The following is a 26104-nucleotide window of genomic DNA, read 5'->3' as shown; positions in this document are numbered from 1 at the left end:
ATAAACTTTGCAGAGGGTTCATTTGATTGGAAATTGAAGTACACTTTTTAAGATTCAAAAGAGATTGAAGGGCAACTAGCCCCCCCTCCTCTCCACGCCCTAAATGCATCAAATAAAAAAATTTCAGATTGACATTTTGTTAAAAATAGTTTGAAGTTCAGATAACAAAAACTTCGGTGTCGACACAGCCCCCAGGGCCCGAGGGTAGGCAATGTAAGCTATGCCCTGGGGGCATACGTGGTTGTTATGGAAGGGATGTCCGTATAAACTTCATAGAGGGCTCATTTGATTGGAAATTGAAAGTGGTAATTCAATTTTTAAGAGTAAAAAGTGATCGGAGGGCAGCTAGCCTCCCCCCACGCTCCATTTATTTTTTTCTCAGACGCACTTCATATAGAAGGGATTGTCGGATAAACTTCAAAGGGGGCTCATTTCAAAGGGGGAAAAATTTTTTCACTTTGATATTGTTGCTATGATACCAGTTTGGATACTTACATGAAGATTTAGATTTTTTTTTTAAGTTTGATTTTAAAATAAGGAATTTTTAAGAACTTGAAACTTTTTGCAATACAAAACTAACAAAAATTAATTAAAAAAAAACTTTCCGAAAAATAAGTTTTTCAATAAAAAGTAAAGGCCATTTTAAACTTTAGCTCAGCAGATAAAAATACCTGTTAAAACTCAAACTCAAAACGACCAGGAATTACTATTAAGGAATAAATGAAACCCAAAACGAACAGAAATTAAATAAACAATCATAGGAAAAAACAAACAACAAGTAATAGTATAAGTGAATAAATAGATCTTAAAGCGAGTAAGGCTTAGACTGAATATGAAATTCAAAATTTTTTTTCTTCATCAATTTTCTTTTTTTTTAATTTGGCACCCGCTACTGCCAAAAATTGCAGAAGTTCATATGAAAGTCTTTTCAACACAAAGGGATTTGCGATTTTTTTCTCAGTTTTTAAGATACTTCTGGTGTGTAAATTCCTCTTTTTCCTGTTCCTTAACACTTTTCAACAAAACTATAAAAAACTCAAATAAAAGTTTCAAATTTAGAAACCTTATTTTCCACATTGGGGGGGGGGTATTTTCCACGAGGGTATTTTCCAAGGAGGGGGTATTTTCTGCGGGGTTTACTTTCTGTAAGGGGGAGGGGTACTTTTATTGGGGGGGGGGGCATTTTTCGAGGTGTTAAACACACCCCTCATTCACTATATTCATTTATGTTATTTTACTGTGTTCACGGCCGTATATTTGGCTTTAAAATACACTGATTTGTCTATCTATCTAATATGCAGGATAATTGTACCAAACACATTTTGCATGCAGACCCGCTATGCTTACCCCCCCCCCCCTCCTAATGTCCAAATCTATAGCGCAAATTTATTTCTAAAGTAACGAAGAAACTAACAAAAAAACTGTGTGTTCTCGAATTTTACAGAGCGTAAACTTATGTGAGTGGCGCATAATACACAAGTACCAAAATTCCTTCCCCCTACGGAAATTAAGAAAAATAAAACTCAAATAAAATTCTCAAATTTGGAAAGCCTTATTTTCCATGTTTTTTTTTTGTTTGTTTTTTGTTTTTTTTTTTGGGGGGGGGGGGGTATTCTCTGGGGGATATTTTCCAGGGGGGGGGTTATTTTCCTCGGGAGGGGGGGGGTCCGTGGGGGAGGGGGTATTTACCGGGGGGTATTTTCCGCGGGGGTATTTTCCGGGGGATATTATACGCGGGGGAGGGGTATTTTCCAAGGGGAGGTATTATACGCGGGGGGGGGGGGTAATTTCCGAGTGGGAGGGTATTCTCCGGGGGGGGGTATTCGCCTAGAACCGAATAATATATGTGTCTTGAACGGTCTCGGAAAGTATAAACAAAATCAAATTGAATATTTGACATATAATATATTAATTGTTTAAAGATCCATCAGTTCAAAATTTTATTGCATTGTAATTTTGTTATATCATTTTCAATGCTATAAGAACTCGAAAAGAAAATATTCGGAATATAATTCGTTTTCAGTGAAGCGCCAATGACGCAGTAGTCTTTAGGTTTTTACAATTAAGGAAGGGGACAATTTTAGGTGTCTTGAAAAATTTTAGAAAGAATTAATAAATTAAACTGAATATTTGATGCATAATGATATTAATTGCTGAAAGCTCATCAGTTCAAAATTTTACTGTTTTTTCATGTTTATTTTCAATATTAAGTGCAAAAGAAAGTATTTTTAATACAATTAGTTTTCAGGAAAGCGCCAATGACGCAGTAGGCTTTTGGTTTTTATTTACACTTGAGGAAGGAGGCAGTACCCAAACGTCTTGTTTGTAGTGAAACTATATTCGTCTTGAACAATTTTAGAAATAACTAAAAAATTAAACTGAATATTTGATGTATAATGATATTAATTGCTGAAAGCTGATCAGTTCAAAATTTGACTATTATTTTAATGCTTATTTTCAATATTAAGTACAAAACACAATATTTGTAATAAAATTGGTTTTCAGTAAAGCGCCAATGACGCAGTAGGTTTAGACTTTTACAGTGAGAGAAGGAGGCGATACCCAAACTCTTGTTTGAAGTGATTTTTTTTCGTTTCAAGCTTGATTTGCATATTCAATTTAAGTTCCACTCGTTTGAGGATTTATTTATTCATTTACATTAATATCTATTGTATGTTTGTTTGCATTTATTGTTTATTTAATTTATCTTCTTTTTAAGTTTAATTTATATTTGAATAGCAAAATATTTTTTTTCGTTTTAAGCTTGGTTTTCATATTCAATCTAAGCAGTACTCGCTTTAAGTTATATTTATTAATTTATATTATTACTTGTTGTATGTTTTTTCCTATGATTGTTTATTTAATTTCTGCTCGTTTTGGGTTTCATTTATTCTTTAATAGTAATTTCTTTTCGTTTTGAGTTTGAATTTTAACAGGTATTTGTATCTGCTGAGCTTCAGTTTAAAATGGCCTTAACTGTTTTTTTGAAAAACTTATTTTTCGGAATTTTTTTTTAATTAATATCTGGAAAAGTAGCAACTTCACTGAATGCATTTGCTACTCCTTTGGGTTTTTTTCTTAACAGCTTCACCGAAATTTTCTTGTTATGATTCGAGCTGAGATTGTTGAACCGTTATAACTTCATGCGTGCCGTAACAGAAAACGACGAAATGTGTTCCGTTCTTCCTTTGAACTATGTCCACGATTCGAACGGGCCAATTTCAAGTCCTCCGGGTATCTTAGTAGAGATGCCTTATTGACTCCGGGGGGGAGTCCAAATATAGGGCATAGAGTCATTAGGGAGAACACGTGGTTAATGAGGTCAATGAGATGGAACACATGTGCTGTCAGTCATTAATCAAATTGTTTCCGGGGAAGTTAATTAATGTCTGACAGATGACGTCAAGTTAATTAATGTCTTTGGATTTCGACCATAATTTTTTCCAGGGCAAGTTTAGATCACACGTGACAGCTAATGTCATGATAGATTTATTTGACAGGAAAGGGGAATTGATTTGTTGTTTCTAAGGTGAATTATTGATTCACGAAAGGGGAATTAATTTGTTGTTTCCAAAGAGAATTGTTTCCGAGCGAATGTCTATATTAATGTCTTTGGAGTTCTACCATCAGAATTGTTTCCGAGCGGATGTTTTGATCTTAGCGATGAATAGATTAACACGGGAATCAGGTTTCTTAGTAATTTCAAATGTGACATCGCAGAGATGCCAAAACAAAAGGAACTCGCTGAAATTACGTTTAGGGGTTATTTTGGCGAAACCGTTTTAGACATCTTAGGGAATTATTTCGGCGAAACAGTTAGAGACAATTTAAAAGATGATTTTAGAAGATGTTTTAGAAGAAGTTTGAGTGTGGTCGTTATTGTAAACAAGTTGTATTTGAACAGTGTTTTGAGGTCCTCTACCCAGACCCCAAAGGGCTCCGATCCCCCTACCCCGACCCAAAGGGCCCCGCTCCCCCCACCCCCACACGAAGGAAGCCCCCGGTCTCCAAAGGTCCCCTGGGCCCCGCCAAACAGCCCCGGCGGCCCAAAGGCCCCTGAGCCCCTATTTTTTAATATTTTTTTAAGGCTATATTATATCTTTTCAGAGTTCCTTTCAAAGTTCCTTTCTTAATGTCATTCCTTAGCCCATTTTTACAAGTTAAAGTACCAATCCTTTCACCACAACTTTACTACAAGGCTTTTTTATTACCTCAACACCAAGAAATACCATTCAAAAGACATTTCAGAGCAACTTCCTTTCTTGATGTTACCTTCTAAACCCATTTTCCAACTTGAAGTTCCTGTCCTTTTCACCCACAACTATACTTTACAGCTTTTTAGATACCTTAACACCAAGAAATACCTTTCAAAAGGCATTTCAGAGCAAGTTCCTTTCTTAATGTACTTCCTTAACCACTTTTTATAAGTTGAAGTACCCATCTTTTTCACCCACAACTATACTTTACAGCTTTTTGGATACCTCAACATAAAAATTCTAAACTCTTAACTAAAACTAAACTATAACTCTAAGCTAAAACTCTAAACTCTTAACTATTACTAAACTAAACTTCAACTTTAACAAAAACTCTAAGCTAAGACTCTAAGCTAAAACTCTAAACTCTTAACTATTACTAAACTAAACTTCAACTTTAACAAAAACTCTAAGCTAAGACTCTAAGCTAAAACTCCAAACTCTTAACTACTACTAATCTGAACTATAACTTAGAAAAAAACTAAGCTAAGGCTATAAGCTAAAAACTTTAAACTCTTAACTAAAACTAAACTAAACTAGAACTCTAACAAAAACTCTAAGCTAAGACTCTAAACTAAAATTCTAAACTCTTAACTAAATCTAAACTAAAATAGAACTCTAATTAAAATTCTAAGCTATGAATATAAGGTAAAACACCAAAAAAATAACTAAAACTAAACGAACCTATAACTCTAGAAAAAACTCTCAGCTAAGACTCTAATCTAAAAACTCTCTAAACATAAATAAACTACACTAAACTAATACTTAAATATAAGAATATAATTAACAAAATCAAATACTTATCCATCTCTCCGATATAAAATAACTCTAACAAAATTATAAGATACTAATATAATCTAAAACTCTAAACTATTAAATATTACTAAACTAAACTTAAACTATAACAAAAACTCTAATATAATACTCTAAGCTAAAACTATAAACTATTAACTAAAACTAAACTAAACTAAAACTTCAACAAAAACTCTAAGCTAAAAACTCTAAACTCTTAACTAAAACTAAAATAAACTAGAACTCTAACAAAAACTCTAAGCTAAGACTCTAAGCTAAAACACTAAACTCTTAACTAAAACTAAACTAAACAAGAACTCTAACAAAAACTCTAAGCTATGACTCTAAGGTAAAAAACTCTGAACTCTTAACTAAAATTAAACTAAACTAAAATTCTAAGATAAGTCTCCAACGTAAAACTCCAAACTCTTAAATATATGTAAACTAAACTAGAACTAAAAACTAAAATAAACTAGAACTTTAACAAAAAATCTAAGCTAAGATTAAAATATAAAACTATAAACTCTTAACTAAAACTAAACTAAACTATACACATAACTAAAAAACTGAGATAAGAATATAAGATAAAAAAAACTCTAGACCCTAAATTAAAAGTAAACTAAACTAGAACTATAACTAAAACTCAAAGGTAAAACATCAAAGGTAAAAATTCTTAACTAAAATAAAACTAAACTTCAACTCTAACAAAAACTTTAAGCTAAGACTCTAAGCTAAAACTCTAAACTATTAACTAAAACTAAACTAAACTAGAACTTCAACAAAAACTCTAGGCTAAAAACTCTAAACTCTTAACTAAAACTTAACCAAACTATAACTTTAAGTAAAACTCTTAGCTATGACTCTAAGCTAAAAATCTAAACTCTTAACTAAAACTAAACTAAACTAGAACTCTAACTAAAACTCTAAGCTAAGACTCTATGGTAAACTCTAAACTCTTAAATAAAACTAAACTAAACTAGGACTCTAACTTAAACTCAAAGTTGAAAAATCAAACTCTTAACTAAAATTAAAATAAACTAGAACTCTAACAAAAAAACTCTAAACTCGTAACTAAAACTAAACTAAACTTCAACTCTAACAAAAACTCTAAGCTAAGCTAAAACTTTAAACTCAAACTAAACTATACTAGAACTTCAAAATAAGCTCTAAGATAAGACTCTAAGTTAAAAACACTAAACTATTAATTAAAAATAAAATAAAGTATAACTACAGAAAATCCACTAAGATGAGACTCTATGCTATATCACAAAACTATATTTTATAAGTAAACTAAATAATAACTTCAAGCTAATAATCTTAGGTTAAACATAAAAATCATAACTAAAACTAAACTAAACTCGAAATGTATCTGAAACTCAAAGGTAAAACATCAAACTCTTAACTAAAATTAAACTAAACTAGAACTCTAACAAAAAACTCTAAGCTAAAACTCTAAGCTAAAACTCGAAACTCTTAACTAAAACTTAGCCAAACTAAAACTTTAAGTAAAACTCTAAGCTATGACTCTAAGCTAAAACTCTAAATTCTTAACTGTAACTAAACTAAACTTCAACTCTAACTAAAACTCTAAGCTAAGACTCTAAGGTAAAACTCTAAACTCTTAACTAAAACTAAACTAAACTAGAACTCTTACAAAAACTCTAAGCTAAGACTCTAAGCTAAAACTCGAAACTCTTAACTAAAACTTAACCAAACTACAACTTTAAGTAAAATTATAAGCTATGACTCTTAGCTAAAACTATAAATTCTGAACTGTAACAAAACTAAACTAAACTAGAGCTCTTAATAAAACTGTAAGCTAAGACTTTAAGATAAAAACTCTAAACTCATAACTAAAAGTAAAGTAAATTAGAACTGTAACAAAAATTCTAAGCTAATACTCTTATCTAAAAAACTCTAAATTTTTAACTAAAACTAAACCAAACTAAAACTCTAAGCTAAGTCTCTAAGGTAAAACTTCAAACTATTACCTATAACTAAGTTGTAGGGTGAAAAGGATGGGTACTTCAATTTGTAAAATGGGTTTAGAAAGGACATTAACAAAGGAACTTGCTCTGAAATGTCTTTTGAAAGGTATTTCTTGGTGTTGAGGTATCCAAATAAGCTGTAAAGTATAATTGTGGGTGAAAAGGATAGATGCTTCAAGTTGGAAAATGGGTTTAGAAGGGACATTAAGAAAAGAAGTTGCTCTGAAATGCCTTTTGAAAGGTATTGCTTGGTGTTGAGGTATCCAAAAAGCTGTAAAGTATAGTTGTGGGTGAAAAAGATGGGTACTTCAACTTGTAAAATTGGGTTAAGGAATGACATTAAGAAAGGAAGTTGCTCTGAAATGCATTTTGAAAGGTATTTCTTGGTGTTAAGTTATCTAAAAAGCTGTAAAGTATAGTTGTGGGTGAAAAGGACAGGTACTTCAAGTTGGAAAATGGGTTTAGATGGGAACATCAAGAAAGGAAGTTGCTCTGAAATGTCTTTTGAAGGGTATTTCTTGGTGTTGAGGTATCCAAAAAAGCCTTATAGTAAAGTAAGTTGTGGTGAAAGGATTGGTACTTCAACTTGTAAAAATGGGCTAAGGAATGACATTAAGAAAGGAACTTGTTCTGAAAAGATATAATATAGCCTTAAAAAAATATTAAAAAATAGGGGCTCAGGGGCCTTTGGGGCGCCGGGGCTCTTTGGGGGGGCCCAGGGGACCTTTGGAGACCGGGGGCTTCCTTCGGGTTGGGTTAGGGGGATCGTGGCCCTTTGGGTCGGGTTAGGAGGATCGGAGCCCTTTGGGGTCTGGGTAGAGGACCTCAAAACACTGTTCAAATACAACTTGTTTACTATAGCGACCACACTCAAAAACCTCTTCTAAAACATCTTCTAAAATCATCTTTTAAAATGTCTCTAACTGTTTCGCCGAAATAATTCCCAAAGATGTCTTAAAAGGTTTCGCCCAAATAACCCCTAAACGTAATTTCAGCGCGTTCCTTTTGTTTTGGCATCTCTGCGATGTCACATTTGAAATTACTAAGAAACCTGATTCCCGTGTTAATCTATTCATCTCTAAGATTAAAATATCCACACGGAAACAATTCTCTTGATAGAGCTCCAAAGACGTTAATATAGACATTCGCTCGGAAACAATTGTCTTTGGAAACAACAAATTAATTCACCTTTAGTGAATCAATAATTCCCCTTAAAAACAACAAATTAATTCCCCTTTCGTGTCAAATCAATCAATCATGACATCAGCTGTCACGTGTGATCTAAAATTCGCCCTGGAAACTATTCTGGTCGAACTCCAAAGACATTTATTAACTTGACGTCATCTGTCAGACATTAATTAACTTCCCCGGAAACAATTTGGTTAATGACTGACAGCACAGGTGTTCCATCTCATTGACCTCATTAACCACGTGTTCTCCCTAATGACTCTATGCCCATATTTGGACTCCCCCCCGGAGTCAATAAGGCATCTCTACTTATCTTAGGAAATAAGGAAAGATGTTACCTTGTTACCACCTTTCTTATTTACAGACGAGCCAGCCTTCGTCTGTTGCTCAATGTATTCAGCTACACGCCAATCCTTAATCCTTGCAAGCGATTAAATAAAAAAAACAAGTTTTTTTTAACTGAAAGTAAGGAACGACGTTAAAGCTTAAAACGAACAGAAATTATTCCGTATATGAAATGGGCTGTCTCCTCCTCAACGCCTCGTTCTTTACGCTAATGTTTTTTATTGTTTAAAAAAATAGAGTAGTGAGAGAGTCAAACTTTATCTTTCTTCTGGCAAAAAATGCAAAATCCCACATTTTTGTAGATAGGAGTTTGAAACCTCTGCAGTAGGGTTCTCTGATACGCTGAATATAATGGTGTGATTTTCATTAAGGTTCTATAACTTTTAGGGGTCTTTCCTCCTTTTTTTGAAAATCAGCCAAATTTTCTCAGGTGCGTAACTTTTGATGCGTAACACTAACCTATATATTTGAAATCAGCATTAAAATCTGATTCTTTTGATGTATCTATAGGTATCCAAATACCGTTTTCTAGAGTTTCGGTTACCACGAAATGTTTGAAAACTGGTTTCATCAATTAACAAAACAAACAAATCCAGTCTTTTTCGCACAATTTCACAGCAAATCCTCTGTTTACCTAAAAGGGGTGTTATTTGCCTTCGAATCACTTTCGACCATTAAAAAGGGCACTAGCCATTCCAATTCCCAATCCAATGAGCCCTTTTTGAAGTTTCTACAACAACGCTTTCTATAGAAACCATATATAACCCCAGGGCAAAACTTACAACCCTTGTGCTGAGGGCTGTGGTGGGGCGGGGGGTCATCCTCAAAAAGCTAATTTCCAGAACTTTCAACTACATTGAACAAACTGGCTATCTCAAAATTTTGATTGGATGTGTTATGCGGAAAAGGTGGGCGTGAGAGGGGGTTAGTTGCCCTCCAATCACTTTCGACTATTAGAAAGGGCACTAGTCCTTTAAAGTTATGCCTTTAGGGCATAACTTATAACCCTTGCCCTGAAGACTGTGGGGGGAGTGTCCTCCTCAAAAACACAATTTGTATCTGGAAATCAACCACGTTGAACAAAATGGCCATCTAAAATTTTTTATTGGATGTGTTTGGGGAAATGATGGGCGTGGAAGCGGTGTTAGTTGCCTTCCAATCACTTTTGACTATTAAAAAGGGCACTAGCCATTCGAATTTCCAATCGAACGAGCCCTTTTCGAAATTTCTACGACAACTTCGATACGAAGTGCCCTGGTCTAAAGGAAAAATAAATAAAAAATACATTGTGCCATTATACGTTCTTTACTTAGGCAGTGCTATTGTGTTGCCTATGATAACTATATAAAAATGATAGTTATAAATAAATTTTATACAAGTTTGATGTATTTTCCCTTTCTTAATGACATTTAAAGTAATAAAAACATGCCTCAGTATGTTGAAGATAATTACATAAATATGATTGTCGGAAATATGTTCCCTATATATATGCTAAATTTTCCTACAACTATGTCATATACATGATTTACATATCATATACATGATTGCACAGATGTGGCAGTAAATATGATGAAAATGCTATATGCACAAGATAATTCAAATTTTGAAATAGTTACCTACCGTGTTTGGACTTGGACCCATATTAGCCTTGTAACTGTACTCAACAGCCAAAGAAACTCTTTGCACAAACTGTGACAGACATATAATACCAAGCATGAAAATAGAGATTATATATTAGATTATTACTTTTTTGTCTGGTGTGGCCAGTCGGGCAGCTGTGGCCAGTTCGGGCAGCTGAGCACCCAGGGATGTTTAAAAATAAGGTAGTGAGGTATTCCTTTAGTAAGGGTTCATAATTTCTATTATATCTATTTAATCATTATTATTGGCATTGCTATTGTTGAAAAGGTTAGTAAGAGATTCATTGTTTTGTGTTTTTCTTGCTTTTTTACATTTTTTTTTTTTTTTACAAATTCTTGTTTTATTTATGGATCACAGTTTATAGAATTAGCAGTATGATCATACCCTATCTCACCCATTATAAATACCCGGAACAAGGTGCGAGTGCTCCAGAGAACGTTTTTGCAGATAGCAACATAAGCGGCATTAGATCTTTTCAAGGGTAGACAAGTCAGATTTCTCTTGGACACGAAACAAGTTGAAACCCGCTATTACGAATAATGCACTTTGTAACCATTTCTCATTGATTGACGGAAACAGACTAACCCGCTAATGCAGAAAGAAGTGGGAGGAGCATTTTGTTCGTACCGAGAATGAAGACCAGAAATGATCTACGATAAACTTACTGGATAATTCTATAAACTGTGTTATGGATAAACATTTGTTCAGCAATTAAGTGTGTGCAGCGACTCCACTGCTAGACCTTTTCTGAATGCTTTTTGTATTTGTAATACATAAATTGTAATTAAATGGAATTTTGATCTAGAATGCTCACAAGATGCAACAATTCACGAAAATATAGGGGTGGGAGTAACGACTTTTTTTTAATGAAGATGCAACAACGGTACTCTAGGGAAGGAAGAATTTTATTTTATTATTTTTTCAATCCTTTTTTACCGTTTTTGGTGAAAATAAAACATCATTTACGAAAAAAAAACTTACCAGGTGTTGATTGGAAACTTTTATTTATGGCAATATTAACCGCTGGTGGTTTATCAATAAATCCAAGAACCCTTCGATGCAAAGTGTAGGTGAAAATTGGAAGACTTTCTTGGAATATATGTTTATTAGCTGTGCTTCATGATAGTCATACTACAAAACTAATGATTTTTGTCATTGTTAACACTGAATATTGCACGACCATTTCCTAAATATTTTCTGAATGATTTGTGCATTTGCACAACATGTCTGTTTCTCAAACATATCTTTTTATACGAGGTTAAGGGCGTAATAGGGAGCAGGAGAAGGCAGCCCTTAGTAAGGGCATACAAACCTTAATTTGCAATTGAATGACTCATCTTTATACTTCATACATACCTTATAAATTATGAATGCTATATGATAAAGCTATAAGAAATTAAATACATGGAAGACACATTGCTCTTTACTGAGTGATGAACATTAAGACGATTATGATTGCGGTAACTATTACCATGAGCCTCTTAGCTGTCACAAAAATATTTGTCTACGTTTTTTTCCTCCAGAAGGATGACACAAAAATTATTTTAATTATCTATTTTTAATCTTTTTTATATTTAAAGTTAAATTAATGAATTAAAGTTAAATTAGTAAATTTATTTTTACAGATACTATATCATAATTTCCTGACTTATAAGGCCTTATGATACAGGTAACGTGCTAGTAGGGGGTTATGAATTTGCGCTGGCCCATATTTTGTCCTCATTACAGCTATGGTTGTCGATGTAATTTTTACCAGTGTTTTATTTTATTTTCCAGGTGTCCTTCCGATTTTTATTCAGCCAAACAGTGACATAGTTGCTCTTAGAGACTCGATTGAAGTCTTATTTGACACCAATATTACTAATATGTCGGTTAAACTCACATATTTAAATGGTAATATATCTATACTAGAAGACTCACTGACAAACTTAAATGAGAGTTTCATATTACCATGTGAAAAGTTAAAGTATGGCGGTGTATATATGATTACGGTTCATGATAATGATGATATTTTGGAAAGCGATATTATTATCCTTCATTGGCCAAAGGTTCGATTCGAAGCACCTCATTCAATCGAAATATATAGAAGTGGATTTGTGGTGACCTTGAGTCTTACCCAAAGTGTTTGTTATGTAGATGACATAGATTTCACACTGGAGCTAGTATTCTGCGGACCAAGAACTGACAACTTATGTATCCTGCCAGTTTTGCAGAGTTTAAGAACTGTCAACGACTTGTACTCCAAGAAGTTAGTTCAACTAAAATATGATTGCCAGACGATTGGAAAGTCTGGATTGTATTACTTTCAACTTTTGTTTGGACAAGAAGTGGTTGCAAAGAGTGATCCTATATTTGCTAACATCAATGAGGATTATTTTCTTTCATTTGTTGGAAACAGCATATTTCCCTGCGAAGAGGTATATGATATATTTACTTTTCATTCTTAATTAGGATTGAAATGAAAAAAAGGAACTAATAATGTAAAAGCTTTAGAAAATTGCAATATCTTTTTTTTTACCGTTTTTAATAGTTTTGCATGATTTGTTTCACCCAGTATTTTTTGAAGGAATCCTAATGAGACTGGATAATTTAAATTAAGTTTTTCAAGGAGAGTTTAATCTAAAATAAGACTAAAAATATCCTCATCAACACTACATTACAATATAAGAAAATAATCATTCTCACTATAATTGGCCCTTTGGCATCGATCTTGCCATTTTGGACCTAAATTTGGATAGCGCTCTTACTGTTTCTGGTACTTGATGAACTAAAAAATAACAGATATTGAGAATACAGCTGATATTTTAGGAAAATAATAGGCAGCGTGCCAGCGCTGCCTAAGTAAAGAACGATGTGGGCACAATGTGTTTTTTTCTCCATACCCGGGCATTTCGTATCGAAGGAGTTGTCGTAGAAACTTCGAAAAGGGCACATTCCATTGGAAATTGGAGTGGCTAGTGCCCTTGGGGCCCTGGGGGCATATAAGGTTTTTATAGAAGGAGGTGTCGTAGAAACTTCAATACTGGCTTATTCGATTGGAAACTCAAAGGGCTAGTACCCTTTTTAATAGTCGAAAGGGATTGGAGGGCAACTAGCCCCCCCTCCCCCCACGCCCATCATTTCACCAAACCCATCCAATAAAAATTTTGAGATAGCCATTTCGTTCAGCGTAGTTGATTTTCAGATAGAAAATATGTTTTTGAGGAGGACACTCCTCCACAGCCCTCAGTGCAAGGGTTTTAAGTTATGCCCTGGGGGCATATAAGGTTTTTAAAGAAGGCATTGTCGTAGAAACTTCAAAAAAAGCTCATTCGATCGAAACTTCAAAGGGCTAGTGCTCTTTTAAATAGTCAAAAGTGATTGGAGGGCAACTAGCCCCCCCCCTACACCCATCATTCCCCCAAACACATCCAATAAAAATTTTGAGATATCCCTTTTGTTCAGCGTAGTTGATTTCAAGATAAAAAACATATTTTTGGGGAGGACACTCCCCCACAACCCTCAGGGCAAGGATTATGCCCTTATAAGCCCTGGGAACTTATAAGGTTGTTATTGAAATCTTTCCCGTAGAAACTTGAAAAAGGGCTTTTTCGATTTGAAATTCAAAGGGCTAGTACCCTTTTTAATAGTCGAATGTGATTTGAGGGCAACTAACCCCCCTCTCACGCCCACCTTTTCCCCAAACACATCCAATAAAATTTTTTAGACAGGCATTTTATTCAACGTTGTTGAAGGTGTTAGAAATTAGGTCTTTAAGACTGACACCCCCTCCCCCACAGCCCTCAGGCCCCCCCAGCCACCACAGCCTCATTTAAAATCGAGAGTTTGAGTGCTCTTTTTAATAATCGAAAGTTATTGGAGGGCAACTAGCCCCCCCCCACGCCCATCATTCCCCCAAACACATCCAATCAAAATTTCGAGATAGCAATTTTGTTCAGAGTAATTGATTTTCAGATAGAAAATATGTTTTTGATGAGGACACTCCCCCACAGCCCTCAGTGCAAGGGTTTTAAGTTTTTAAAGAAGGCGTTGTCGTAGAAACTTCAAAAAAAGCTCATTCGATCGAAAATTCAAAGGGCTAGTGCCCTTTTAAATAGTCGAAAGTGATTGGAGGGCAACTAGCCCCCCCCACACCCATTATTTCCCCAAACACATCCAAACATATTTTTTAGATATACATTATGTTCAGCATAGTTGATTTCAAGATAGAAAACATATTTTTGAGGAGGACACTCCCCCACAACCCTCAGGGCAAGGATTATGCCCTTATAAGCCCTGGGAACTTATAAGGTTGTTATTGAAATCTTTGCCGTAGAAACTTGAAAAAGGGCTTTTTCGATTTGAAATTCAAAGGGCTAGTACCCTTTTTAATAGTCGAAAGTGATTTGAGGGCAACTACCCCCCCCCCCTCGCCCACGTTTTCCCCAAACACATCCAATCAAAATCTTTAGACAGCCATTTTATTCAACGTAGTTGAAGGTGTTAGAAATTAGGTCTTTAAGACTGACACCCCCTCCCCCACAGCCCTCGGGCCCCCACAACCACCACAGCCTCATTTAAAATCGAGAGTTTGAGTGCTCTTTTTAATAATCGAAAGTTATTGGAGGGCAACTAGCCCCCCCCCCACGCCCATCATTCCCCCAAAAACATCCAATCAAAGTTTCGAGATATTCATTTTGTTCAGCGTAATTGACTTCCTGATAGAAAATTTGTTTTTGAGGAGGATACTCCCCCACAACCCTCAGGGCAAGGGTTTTAAGTTATGCCCTGGGGGCATATAAGGTTTTTATAGAAGGTGTTGTCGTAGAAACTTCAAAACAGGCTCATTCGATTGGAAATTCGAAGGGCTAGTACCCTTTTTAATAGTCGAAAGTGACTGGAGGACAACTAGCCTCCCCCCCACGCCCATCATACCCCCAAACACATCCAATAATCAAAATTTTGAGATAACCATTTTTATTCAGCGTAGTTGATTTCGAGATAGAAACTATGTTTTTGAGGAAGACACTCCCCCACATCCCTCAGGGCAAGGGTTTTAAGTTATGCCCAGGGGGCATATAAGGTTTTTATAGAAGGTGTTGTCGTAAAAACTTCAAAACAGGCTCATTCAATTGAAAATTCAAAGTGCTAGTGCCCTTTTTAATAATCGAAAGTGATTGGAGGGCAACAACCCCCCCCCCTCCCCCACGCCCATTAATCCCCCAAACACATCCAATCAAAATTTTGAGATAGCCATTTTGTTCAGCGTAGTTGATTTCCAGATAGAAAATATGTTTTTGAGGAGGACACTCCCCCGCAAACCTCAGGGCCAGGGTTTCAAGTTGTGCCCTAGGGGCATATAAGATTTTTATTGAGGGCGTTATCGTAGAAACTTCAAAACAGGTTCATTCGATTGGAAATTCAAAGGGCTAGTGCCCTTTTTAATAGTAAAAAGTTATGATTGGAGTGCAGCTCGCCCCCCCACGCCCATCATTCCCCCTAACACATCCAATCATAATTTTGAGATAACCCTTTTGTTCAGCGTAGTTGATTTCCAGATAGAAAATATGTTTTTGAGGAGGACACTCCCCCACAACCCTCAGGGCAAGGGTTTTAAGTTATGCCCCGGGGGCATATAAGGTTTTTATAGAAGTCGTTGTCGTAGAAACTTCAAAACAGGCTCATTTGATTGAAAATTCAAAGGGCTAGTTCCATTTATAATACTCGAAAGTGATTGGAGGGCAACTAGCCCCCCCCCACCGATCAGTCCCCCAAACACATCCAATCAAAATTTTTAGATAGCCATTTTGTTCAGCGTGGCTCATGTCCGGAATAGAAAATATGTTTTTGAGGAGGAAACTCCCCAACAACCCTCATAGCAAGGGTTTTTAAGCTATGCCCTAGGGGCATATAAGGTTTTTATAGAAGGCGTTGTCGTAGAAACTACAAAACAGGCTCATTCGATTGGAACTTCAAAGGGCTACTGCCCTTTTTAATAGTCGAAAATGATTGGACGGCAACTAGCCCCCCCCCAAGCCCCGCCATCCCCGAAAAACAACCAAAAAAAAATCAGAGATAGCCATTTTGTACAGCGTAGTTGATTCAGGGACATAAAATAAGTTTTGAGGAGGATACTCCCCCGCAACCCTCAGGACAAGGGTTATAAGTTATGCCCTAGGTATATATAAGGTTTTTATTGAAATCTTTGTCGTAGAAACTTGAAAAATGGCTCATTCGATTTGTAATTCCAAGGGCTAGTACCCTTTTTAATAGACAAAAGTGATTAGTGATTTTTTTGTTGTTGTTTAGACCAGGGCATTTCGTATCGAAGGAGTTGTCGCTGGAACTTCGAAAAGGGCTCATTCGATTGAAAATTGAAAGGATTGATGCCCTTTTTAATGTTTGAAAGTGATTGGAGGGCAACTAATCCCCCTTCCACTCCCACCCTCCCACCCCACCTTCCCATTTGCCCATTATGTTTAAAAACTAAATGTTTCCTTAAGATTAAATTAAAATGCACTGTGAAAATGCTAATTCCCAATAAGGCTTCTCACCAGTATCCAAAGAACGACTGAGGGTATTATGTTCAAACTTTCGGGGCTACTTCTGCTCTTAAAATTTAACCAAATCAAAATAGCGTAAGTGTATCCAAGCTATCAAAGAATGTAATCCGATTTTTTTGCGAACCGTATCAAGAGTTGTTATTAACTGTTGTTATTAATGCCATAATTCTTATACAATAATTCTTATAGATAATGCCATAATTTTTGAAAAATGTGTGAAAAATTGAAATTTTCTCAGAATGTGGGGTTGAGCTTAGGCAACGAATAGGTACTATTTGAAAGATAAAGATGGCTTTAAACGATTGTTTGCCTGTTATTTCAAGCAAATTAATGGTCCTATGTCAATTGTAAATTCTTGGTCAATCTACATAAGACCAAAGGCGAGCGTGCCTTTTTTGCCTCTCATTTCAGGCAATCTAACGGTCTTATGTCAATTTTAAATTCTTGGTCAACATGCCTGAGACTCTAGGCAGACATGCCTTTTTAAAAACTAATAGACAAGTATATATCTAATAAGGGAGTCATGCTTACTCCCGCCGTTTACCCATGTCCCAGCCATTTAAACATTTGCCTCTCAATTACTTGGACTATCTGTCTTGGCTTTTCTCTGTCTACAATTAGCCATGTCCTGATGCAACCTATGAAACCTGCAAAATACTTGCTAACTTCAGTTGTTATTAATGCCATAATTTTTATACAATAATTTTTATACATAATGCCATAATTCTTTATGCGCTATACGCGAACACAGTCTACAAGATGCCTATTCAAACTTGACAATCGCCTTGAAGATGTATTTAGCTATGTATGTGTCAGTTGCTTCTAGTGAAAGAAGCTTTAACAAATTAAAGTTAAATAAAAACTATCTTAGAAACACAACGGCCAAGCAGCGTATGACAAACTTGAGTATAATCCACACAGAACGTGATATGGCTTCGAAGCTTTCATCTGATATGAAGACATTATAATCACATTTGCTTCGAAAAAAGAACGTTAAGTTAAGTTTTAGTTTACAGGATAGAATTGATAGTATGTAATTTAAATTGTATATCTTCTGTGCCACCAATAAAACATTGTAACGAGAAATGTTAAAGTTTTTGTTTGAACCTTACGGTATATATAACAAATTTATTAGTAATGGTAAAACAATTAGATATATATCTTGCCCCCGGAGCTGGCAGGTCCAAATCCATCTCTGCATATTTGGAAATCCTGTACCCCTCCCCCCCCCCAAAAAAAAAAACTGATGTCATAGTATTTTTAGCAACTATCTGTTTTTGGTTTTATTTGCATTGGTATTTCGCTACTTCTCGTTTATTATCGACACTATTATTTATTGCAAAACCTATTATACACTAAACTCTGGACCTAACCGAAGAGCAAAGAACAAAAGAGAACAAGAGAAAAGAAAACCAACCGGACTCGTAACAAAAAATAGGAACTACAGTATATCAAATCATGGTTGCAGCGGTAGCTGCAACCAAGCAAAGAACGAACAACAGCCCATAGTAACCAAAAGTTAAAAACCGCGTTTACAGAAAAGCTACCTAGTGAAAAAAAATTGCTATCTCACACTGATTCAGAAATGGTAACTATTATTTCGGTTTGTCTTAAAAGTAAAAGTCAATTGCGAAAAGAAATTTATGGTGATTTCGAAAAAAGTCTTAAACCGCTTGAAAATGGCGTTAGGTCAAAATGAAAAATGTACCATTGGAATCAGCATGGTCGAAAGCTTTGTAAAGGGAAATTAAAGCCTCCCTCCTTAAACAACAAGGAAAATCACTTTTTTTGCAATGGGTAGCACTGATCTGTCTCCCGTTTTTTTGTTGTTTTTTTCGATTTTTTTTTCTAGCAGGGCCAGGGGGTAACCAGATCATCATAGAGGGATGTGCAATGGCTAATTACAAAGGAAATTAAATTTATAGTACTGTTTTTAAGTGACCAAAAAGATTGGAGGGCAAATAGACCCCCTTCCTACAGGCTGCCTCCCCCCAAAGTCATCAAATCAAAATTTTGACACGTCGATTTTGTTCACCATAGTCCAAAAGTCCAAAATCCATGGTTTGATGATGATATAGGCCTCCATAGTCTCTGGGGAAAGGGCTGTACGCAGTATCGGTATTGGACGTATCGATATCCCGCGAATGGGTATGGGCGTATCATTATTAGGAGTTTTGGTATCGCCTGTATCTTAAACAGATTTTCAGTAGCTCATATAAAAGATATTGCTCATATATATGTCCTTCCTATAAATTCCAGCATTAGCAAGTTCCAAATGACATTAAAAAACGTCAGTTTTGGTGCCTTGTCTCAAGTGGAAAAGCTGGGGCTACTGGGCTACCGTAACTTTTTAGGATGACGTTTAATGGCTCATTTGAAAGCTATTGCTCATATCTACATGATTTTTATCAATTCTACCATCCGTTAATGTGATATAGCACTAAAAACGGTGGTATAATTTCGTCAAAATCCTGGGGGAAGGGGGGCAAAGGTGGACCAAACATTCCCAGATCAAGTGAAAATGTCAGTGATAAATGAAAAATAAGCCTTGTAGTAGCATAAAGGCAAGGAATTACTAAAGAAGACTGGCTCGTTTCTCTGAATTATGCAGGCTTATCTTGGTTTAGACAAGTTTATGAAGAAACTAAATTTCAGCTGGGGGGGAAAACTGGGGTCAGAGGGGGGACAAACTGGGGTCTAGTGGGGGTAGTTTTCCCCTGCCCCATAACAAATTACCCCCTGATAAAAAACAACACCTTTGGTGTCACTTCTTAAGTAGAAAAGATTGGAAGCATAAAACAATATCATCATTGTAATAATTATGGTCCAAAACCCTTAACCGAAGGTTTGCAAGAACACCTTCCTTATGGTCCTCCTCGAAGCCCCTTTAATAAGCTACGCAAATCCTATGAGACGCTGAATAAACAAGGAGTTTCTCGCTCCGGGAAGTATATTTAAACTTTAGCTGTTTGAGGTTTGGGGGAGGGGGAAGATGCCTAGGCTAGGTTAGGTTACGTATTTAATATATGCTGTACAAACACCAATATATCAAATCAGATCATTAGAGGCATGCTTCTATTAGTACAGCGTTGGAATTAAAGTTAGAGTCTCTTGGGTTCGATTCCTAATTTTTTTTTTTTCAATCGCGGTTTTTTCCAAATCTATATGATCATTTTCAGATAATTTCAATGTTTTTATAAATGTGATGCACTAATTTTTTAAAGCATGTCCCGGGAAGGTATTTTTTCAAGCATTTTGATTCAAAAGGGAATAGAGGTAATCCAGTTCATGGTTTGCAACGACATTTTAGTAGATCACTAAATCCTTACCCCAAGGTAAGGCGTAATTTTGTCAAAATCCTGTGGGGGATGAATGGTAAATCTAGAGCCAATTTTCCCAAATCAAGTAAAAATCACAAAGAAAACTGAAAAATGAGCCATATAGTAATAAAAAAGGTAAAGAGTACTAAAGAAAACTGACCTGTTTCAATGGATGCTTGAATTATGCAGGCTTATCTTAGTTTTGACAACATTTTTGGGGAAACTAAATTTCAGCTGGGGGGGGGGGCAAACTGGGATCTGGCGGAAAATGTGGTTTGGGAGAGGCAGTTGCCCCCTCTGTCTCATAGGAAATTACGCTCCTGACCCCAAACCCTTGCCGCTTAGTGGTTAGAGAAGTGTAGGTATGTGGTTCTGGAACCACTCAAAGTTGTATAAAAGAAGAATTAACTATTGTTATACTTACTTATTCAAATTGTTTACTTGACAATTCCACCGTAATATTCTCTCCATACGCAAGATTGTGCATACAAAGAGGAAGAAAAAAAAATGAAGATAGTTCTGTAGGAGAAGTCAGGTAATTCTTCGCAAAATTTTTGAAATGAAAACAAACTTAGTTTGTAATACCATTTATCGTACCTACATATGAAATGATCTTTTTTGAAATTCCGATTCATTTGTAAGTAATGAATGGCTTTTCTATTTAGGGACAGGTCAAATAACTCCCTATGCATAAAGCCACATTTCTGTTCGGCTTGCCAAATTTCCCACAAGCATGTCAATATGCAAACCTGTCCACTAAGTTAACCCTTTGTGTCGGAGCTACTCGCCTTGAGCTACTTTCTTAAGTGCTACTAAATTAAATTTTTAAAACAAAGAATTAAAGGTCTATTTTTTCTTAAAAAATCACAAACAGGAACGACAATTTTTTTCCTAGATTGGAGGTAATTAGAAACTATATAAAAAAAAAAAGTTCTGAACTGAAACTTAGGAGCAACATTAAAACTCAAAACGAATAGAAATTATTCCGCAAGATAAAGAAGATCATGGCAGTATTGTTCCTAGATTACATTTTAATCGAAAACGAGCAGAGATAAATTTAAAAAATAAAGTTTTTCCGAGGGATCAAGGGCAGTAAAGAGCGAATTTGAAACTTAAAACGAGCAAAAATTGTTACTGAAAACCAATTCCTGAAAACCTGAAAACCAATTTCTCATGTTTTTCAGAGTTAAAAGAGATTGTAGGTCAACTATATCCCTCCTCCACGCCCTAAATGCATCATATACAAATTTTGAGTTAGACATTTTGTTGAAATAGTTCGAACTTCAGATAACAAAATCTCCGTGGTCGACACAGCCCCCCCGGGCCCGAGGGTAGGCGTTGTAAGTTATGCCCTGGGGACATATCTAGTTGTTATGGAAGGGATGCACGAATAAACTTCACAGAGGTCTTATTTGATTGGAAATTGAAAGTTCTAATTCACTTTTTAACAGTAAAAAGTGATCGAAGGGCAGCTGGCCTCCCCCCACACTTCATTCATTTTTTTATCAGAGGCACTTCATTTAGACGGGGTCGTCGCATGAGCCTCTAAGTGGGCTCATTTCAAAGGGGGCAAACTTGTTTGACTTTGATATTACTAATTTGACACGAGTTTTGATGTTTTCATGAACACTTGATTTTTTTTTAAGTCTCATTTTGAAACGGGAAATTTTTAAAAACTTGAACCTTTTTGCAATCGAAACCGAACAAAAATTAAAGAAAATTTCCGAAAAATAAGATTTTCAAAGAAAAGTAAAGGCCATTTTAAACTTAAGCTCAGCAGATACAAATACTTGTTAAAATTCAAACTGAAAACAACCAGAAAATACTATTAATGAACAGCTTAATGACAGCACACACCTAATAACGACGACACACATCTTACGTAATGACAGTGCTTACATCACTGTCTTATAATACTTTTTTGACATTTCATTTTTCGTCGAAACGTTCAAGGCATTTATTTTTCATTTTAACTTAATGGCGGCGTACACTTTATGTAAGGTCAGCACACGTTGCGTAATGACGGCGCACATGTTGCATAATTAAGGTGCGCACATCACTGTCACATAATACTTTTTTGAGATTTTATTTTTAGCCGAAAAGTTCAGCGCTTTTCTTTCTTTCAAAGTGTTTCTTTTTTATTCTTTCCTTTCTTTAGTTACTTGTCCTCGCTGGGATTCGAAAAGTTATTTTTCTTCAAATGAAATAGATCCAAGCATCAGGCCGAAGAGACCGTTCCCATTATTCTTTCCTAGTTAATAAATTATAGAAATAACCTATTGCGCCCAAGAAGATTTCCCATTTTCAAGCATGATAGAACGGCGTGTTGACTGCAATAATTTGGTACGCAGTCAGAGAATATCTATTTCTGGACATTATTGTTCCCCATACTTTCTTAGAGAACGATACTAGATAATATTCTGGATTGTTCTTAATGTATTTTTAGTAATAAAGGTGAAAAAGGACTACAAGACTTATGACTTAATTCTATATTTTATCGATTTTTTTTCTTGATATTATTTTCTCCCACTTTCAAGCCAATGACGCATTTTAGAAACGAACATGCCTCATACGGCATTGCCGACTCTAAAATTTGAGGTTCAATATAGCTATAGATTTTTGAATAAATTAACTATCTAAGAAACTTCACTCAATAGCCTTTTGAGCTTTTTTAGCTAGAATTGTTTTTTCGCACCACAAATCGCCTGAAAAAAACCGCTTTACTGAGGGACAGATTTTTTGGCTAAAAATAAATATATATGTTAACCCTTATTTTATAAGACTACCTGCATCTTTAGAAACAAATGTGCTGCCCTACGACATTTCTGCCTCTGAAACTCGAATGCACATTAAGCGTGTAGATTTTCGAATCAATTAACTGTCGCAGAATTTTTCACGCAATAGCTTTTTGATCTTTTTTGGCTAGAATTGTTGTTTCGTACCACAAATCGGCTGAAAAAATCGCTTTACTGAGGGACAGACCTTTTGAACAAAAATAAATGTATATTTTAATCCTTGTTTTATAGGACTACCTGTACCTTTAGAAACGAATATGCAACTGTACGATATTACTGCCTCTTAAACTCGAGGCACAAAATAGGTATAGATTTCCAAGTCAATTAACTATCTCGGAATTTTCACGCACTAGCCTTTTGCCCTTCTTTTGGGTACCTTCCAAATTTCTATGTATTGGCTATGATTTTTATGAACTCGTAAAGATTTCTATATATTAGTCAGGATTTATTAGAGATTGTCCTTAATTTTAAAAGTCTGCTATTGAGTTCTACAGTTTCGTCCTGTTTTCTGTTGTTTGATCTGGATTTCTAGGATCGGGCCTGATTTCTACAATGTGTTAAGATTTGTATGAACTCCTCAAGAATTTCTTGCATTGATTATGATTTCTAGGGGATTTTTCTAGATTTCTACGGACCGGTTATGTTACCTACAGTTTTGTCATGATATCACTGGATTGGTCTGGATTCTTTTGGGTTGATCCTTGATTTTTTACAAATTTAAGGGGATTTCTATACAACACATATGAGTTCTATTAATTCTTCCAGATTGCTATGTGTAGGCTATGATTTTTATGAATTCGTAAGGATTTCTATGTATTAGTCTGGATATTCTAGAGATTAACCTTAATTTCAAAAGTTTGCTTTTGATTTCTACAGTTTGGTCGTTTTTTCTGTGGTTTCCCAAGCCCAGAACAAAATTTGTAATTTACTGAAAAAATATAAATGTTTTTACTTTTATAACTTTAATAAATCAATTAATATTAACATTTTGATTACCAAATATCAGTATATGTATATTGAACTGACAATGCAAATTTATTTGTATTTTTTTCAGTAAAGTGCAAATTATGTTCTGGCCTTGGGAAGGCATAAAGATTTTGAGCCCTACTCATGTTAATTTCTGCTCGTTTTGAGTTTGACTCGGTTATTTATTGTAATTTCTGTTCGTTTTGGGTTTCATTTATTTATCGATGCTGATTTGTGGTAGTTTCACGCTTGGTAGATTATGTGATTTTATTTTTGCTAATTTTTGGTTTAATGGAGTTCTTTACTTTTCTTTGAAAAACTTATTTTTGGAAAAAGTTTTTATTAATTAATTTCTCTTCGTTTTATATTGACATAGTCTTTTCAGGGAAAAAGAAAATAAGACTTTTAATCTTTTCGTTTTTTTTTTAGACTTTATAGTTTGGCCTGCTATTTGTATGCTGGATAAAAAATTAAGCAATTTCTAACAACATACAACCTTTTAAAAATTTGGACAAAAACAGTTGTGTTTAATTTAGTTTCATACCTCCTCATTTTGACCTGAAATAGAAAGCTTGATACCATCCGGAAAAAAGATCTGTTTACTTTCTTTGATAGCTTGGATACACTTATGCTATTTTGATTTGGTTAAATTTTAAGAGCAGAAGTAGCCCAGAAAGTTTGAACATAATACCCTCAGTCGTTCTTGAGATACTGCTGAGATGCCTTATTGGGAATTAGCATTAACACAGTGCATTTTGATTTAATCTTAAGGCAACATAAACATAATGGGAAAATGAGAGTGCGGACGTGGGAGGGGGACTAATTACCCTCCATGGGTGTTAGTTGCCTTCCAATCACTTTCGACTATTCAAAAGGGAATTAGTTCTTTCAATTTTCAATCGAAAGAGCCATTTTCGAAGTTCCTAAGACAACTCCTTCGACACAAAGTGCCCTGGTCTGAGCAAAAAAAAAAAAAAGAAAAAAATAATAATAATACATTGTACCCACATCGATCTTTACTATAAAAATGACAAGCCTTCCAAACATTTTTTGACTATTAAAAAGGGCACTATCCCTTTTAATTTCCAATCAAATGAGCCCTTTTGGAGTTTTTACGACAACGCTTTCTATAAATATCTTATATGTCCCCAGAGAATAAATTAAAACCCTTGCCCTGAGGGCTCTGAGGGGGTTGTCATCCTCAAGACTTAATTTCCAAAACTTTCAAGCACGTTAAACAAAATGAATATCTCAAAATTTTGATTGGATGTGTTTGGGGAAATGGTGGGTGGGAGAGGGGCGTTTGTTACTCTCCGATCACTTTCAACTATTAGAAAAGTCACTAGCCCTTTCAATTTCCAACCGAAGGAGCCCTTTTGAAGTTTCTACGACAACGCTTTCAATAAAAACCTTATATACCGCCAGGGCATAACCTACAACCCTTGCCCTGAGGTCTGAGGGGGGGGGGTCATCCTCAAAGACCAAATATCCTGGACTTTCAACTACGTTGAAGAAAATTGCTATGTCAAAATTTTGATTGGATGTGTTTGGGTAAATGGCGGGCGTGAGAATGGGGTTAGTTGCCATCCCCAGGGCATAAATTAAAACCCTTGCCTTGAGGGTTGCGGGGGGAGTTTCATCATCAAATATAGTTTCCAGACTTTTTAACTAAGTCGAACAAAATGCCTATCTCAAAATTTTGAATGGATGTGTTTGTGGAAATGGTGGGTGTGAGAGGAGTTTCAGTTATCCTCCAATCACTTTCGACGATTAAAAAGGGCACAAGCCCTTCTAATTTCCAATCTAATGAGCCCTTTTTGAAGTTTCTATAGCATCACTATCTATAAAAACCTCATATGTCCCCAAGGCATAACTTACAACCCTTAACCCGAGGGCTCTGAGCGGGTTATCATCCTCAAAGACCTAATTTCTAAGACTTTTAACTATGTGAACAAAACGTCTATCTAAAAATGTTGATTGGATGTGTTTGGGCAAAAGGTGGGCGTGAGAGGGGGGTTAGCTGCCCTCAAATCACTTTTGACTATTTAAAAGGGCACTAGCCCTTTTAATTTCCAATCGAAGGAGCTCTTTTTCAAGTTTATACGATAAAGCTTTCAATAAAAACCTTATATGTCCCCTGGGCATAACTTACAACCCTTAACCTGAGGGCTGTGGGGGGAGTTTTTTCCTATTAGATGTAATTTCTGGACCTTTCAACTATTTTGAACAAAATGGCTATCTCAAAATTTTGATTGAATGTGTTTGGACAAAAGG

The 26104-nt window shown here is 35.4% G+C and overlaps 1 protein-coding gene across 1 annotated transcript in view; it reads left to right on the top strand.

The window, feature by feature from the left end:
- The window catches only part of LOC148940483 (uncharacterized), a 176689-nt gene that overhangs the window by 20760 nt on the left and 129825 nt on the right, over positions 1-26104 (top strand). The window contains exon 2 of the mRNA XM_089104995.1: positions 11984-12624. Within this exon, the coding sequence (XP_088961121.1) occupies positions 11984-12624 (641 nt within the window). The remainder of the gene's footprint in view (positions 1-11983; positions 12625-26104) is intronic.

This window comes from Artemia sp. Qi Xiang Cuo, chromosome 19, assembly GCF_049724085.1.
Source record: "Artemia sp. Qi Xiang Cuo chromosome 19, ASM4972408v1, whole genome shotgun sequence".
Classification (NCBI taxonomy): domain Eukaryota; kingdom Metazoa; phylum Arthropoda; class Branchiopoda; order Anostraca; family Artemiidae; genus Artemia; species Artemia sp. Qi Xiang Cuo.
The sequence above is the reverse complement of the archived record's forward strand: the minus strand, read 5'-3'. Positions and strand labels throughout refer to the sequence as shown.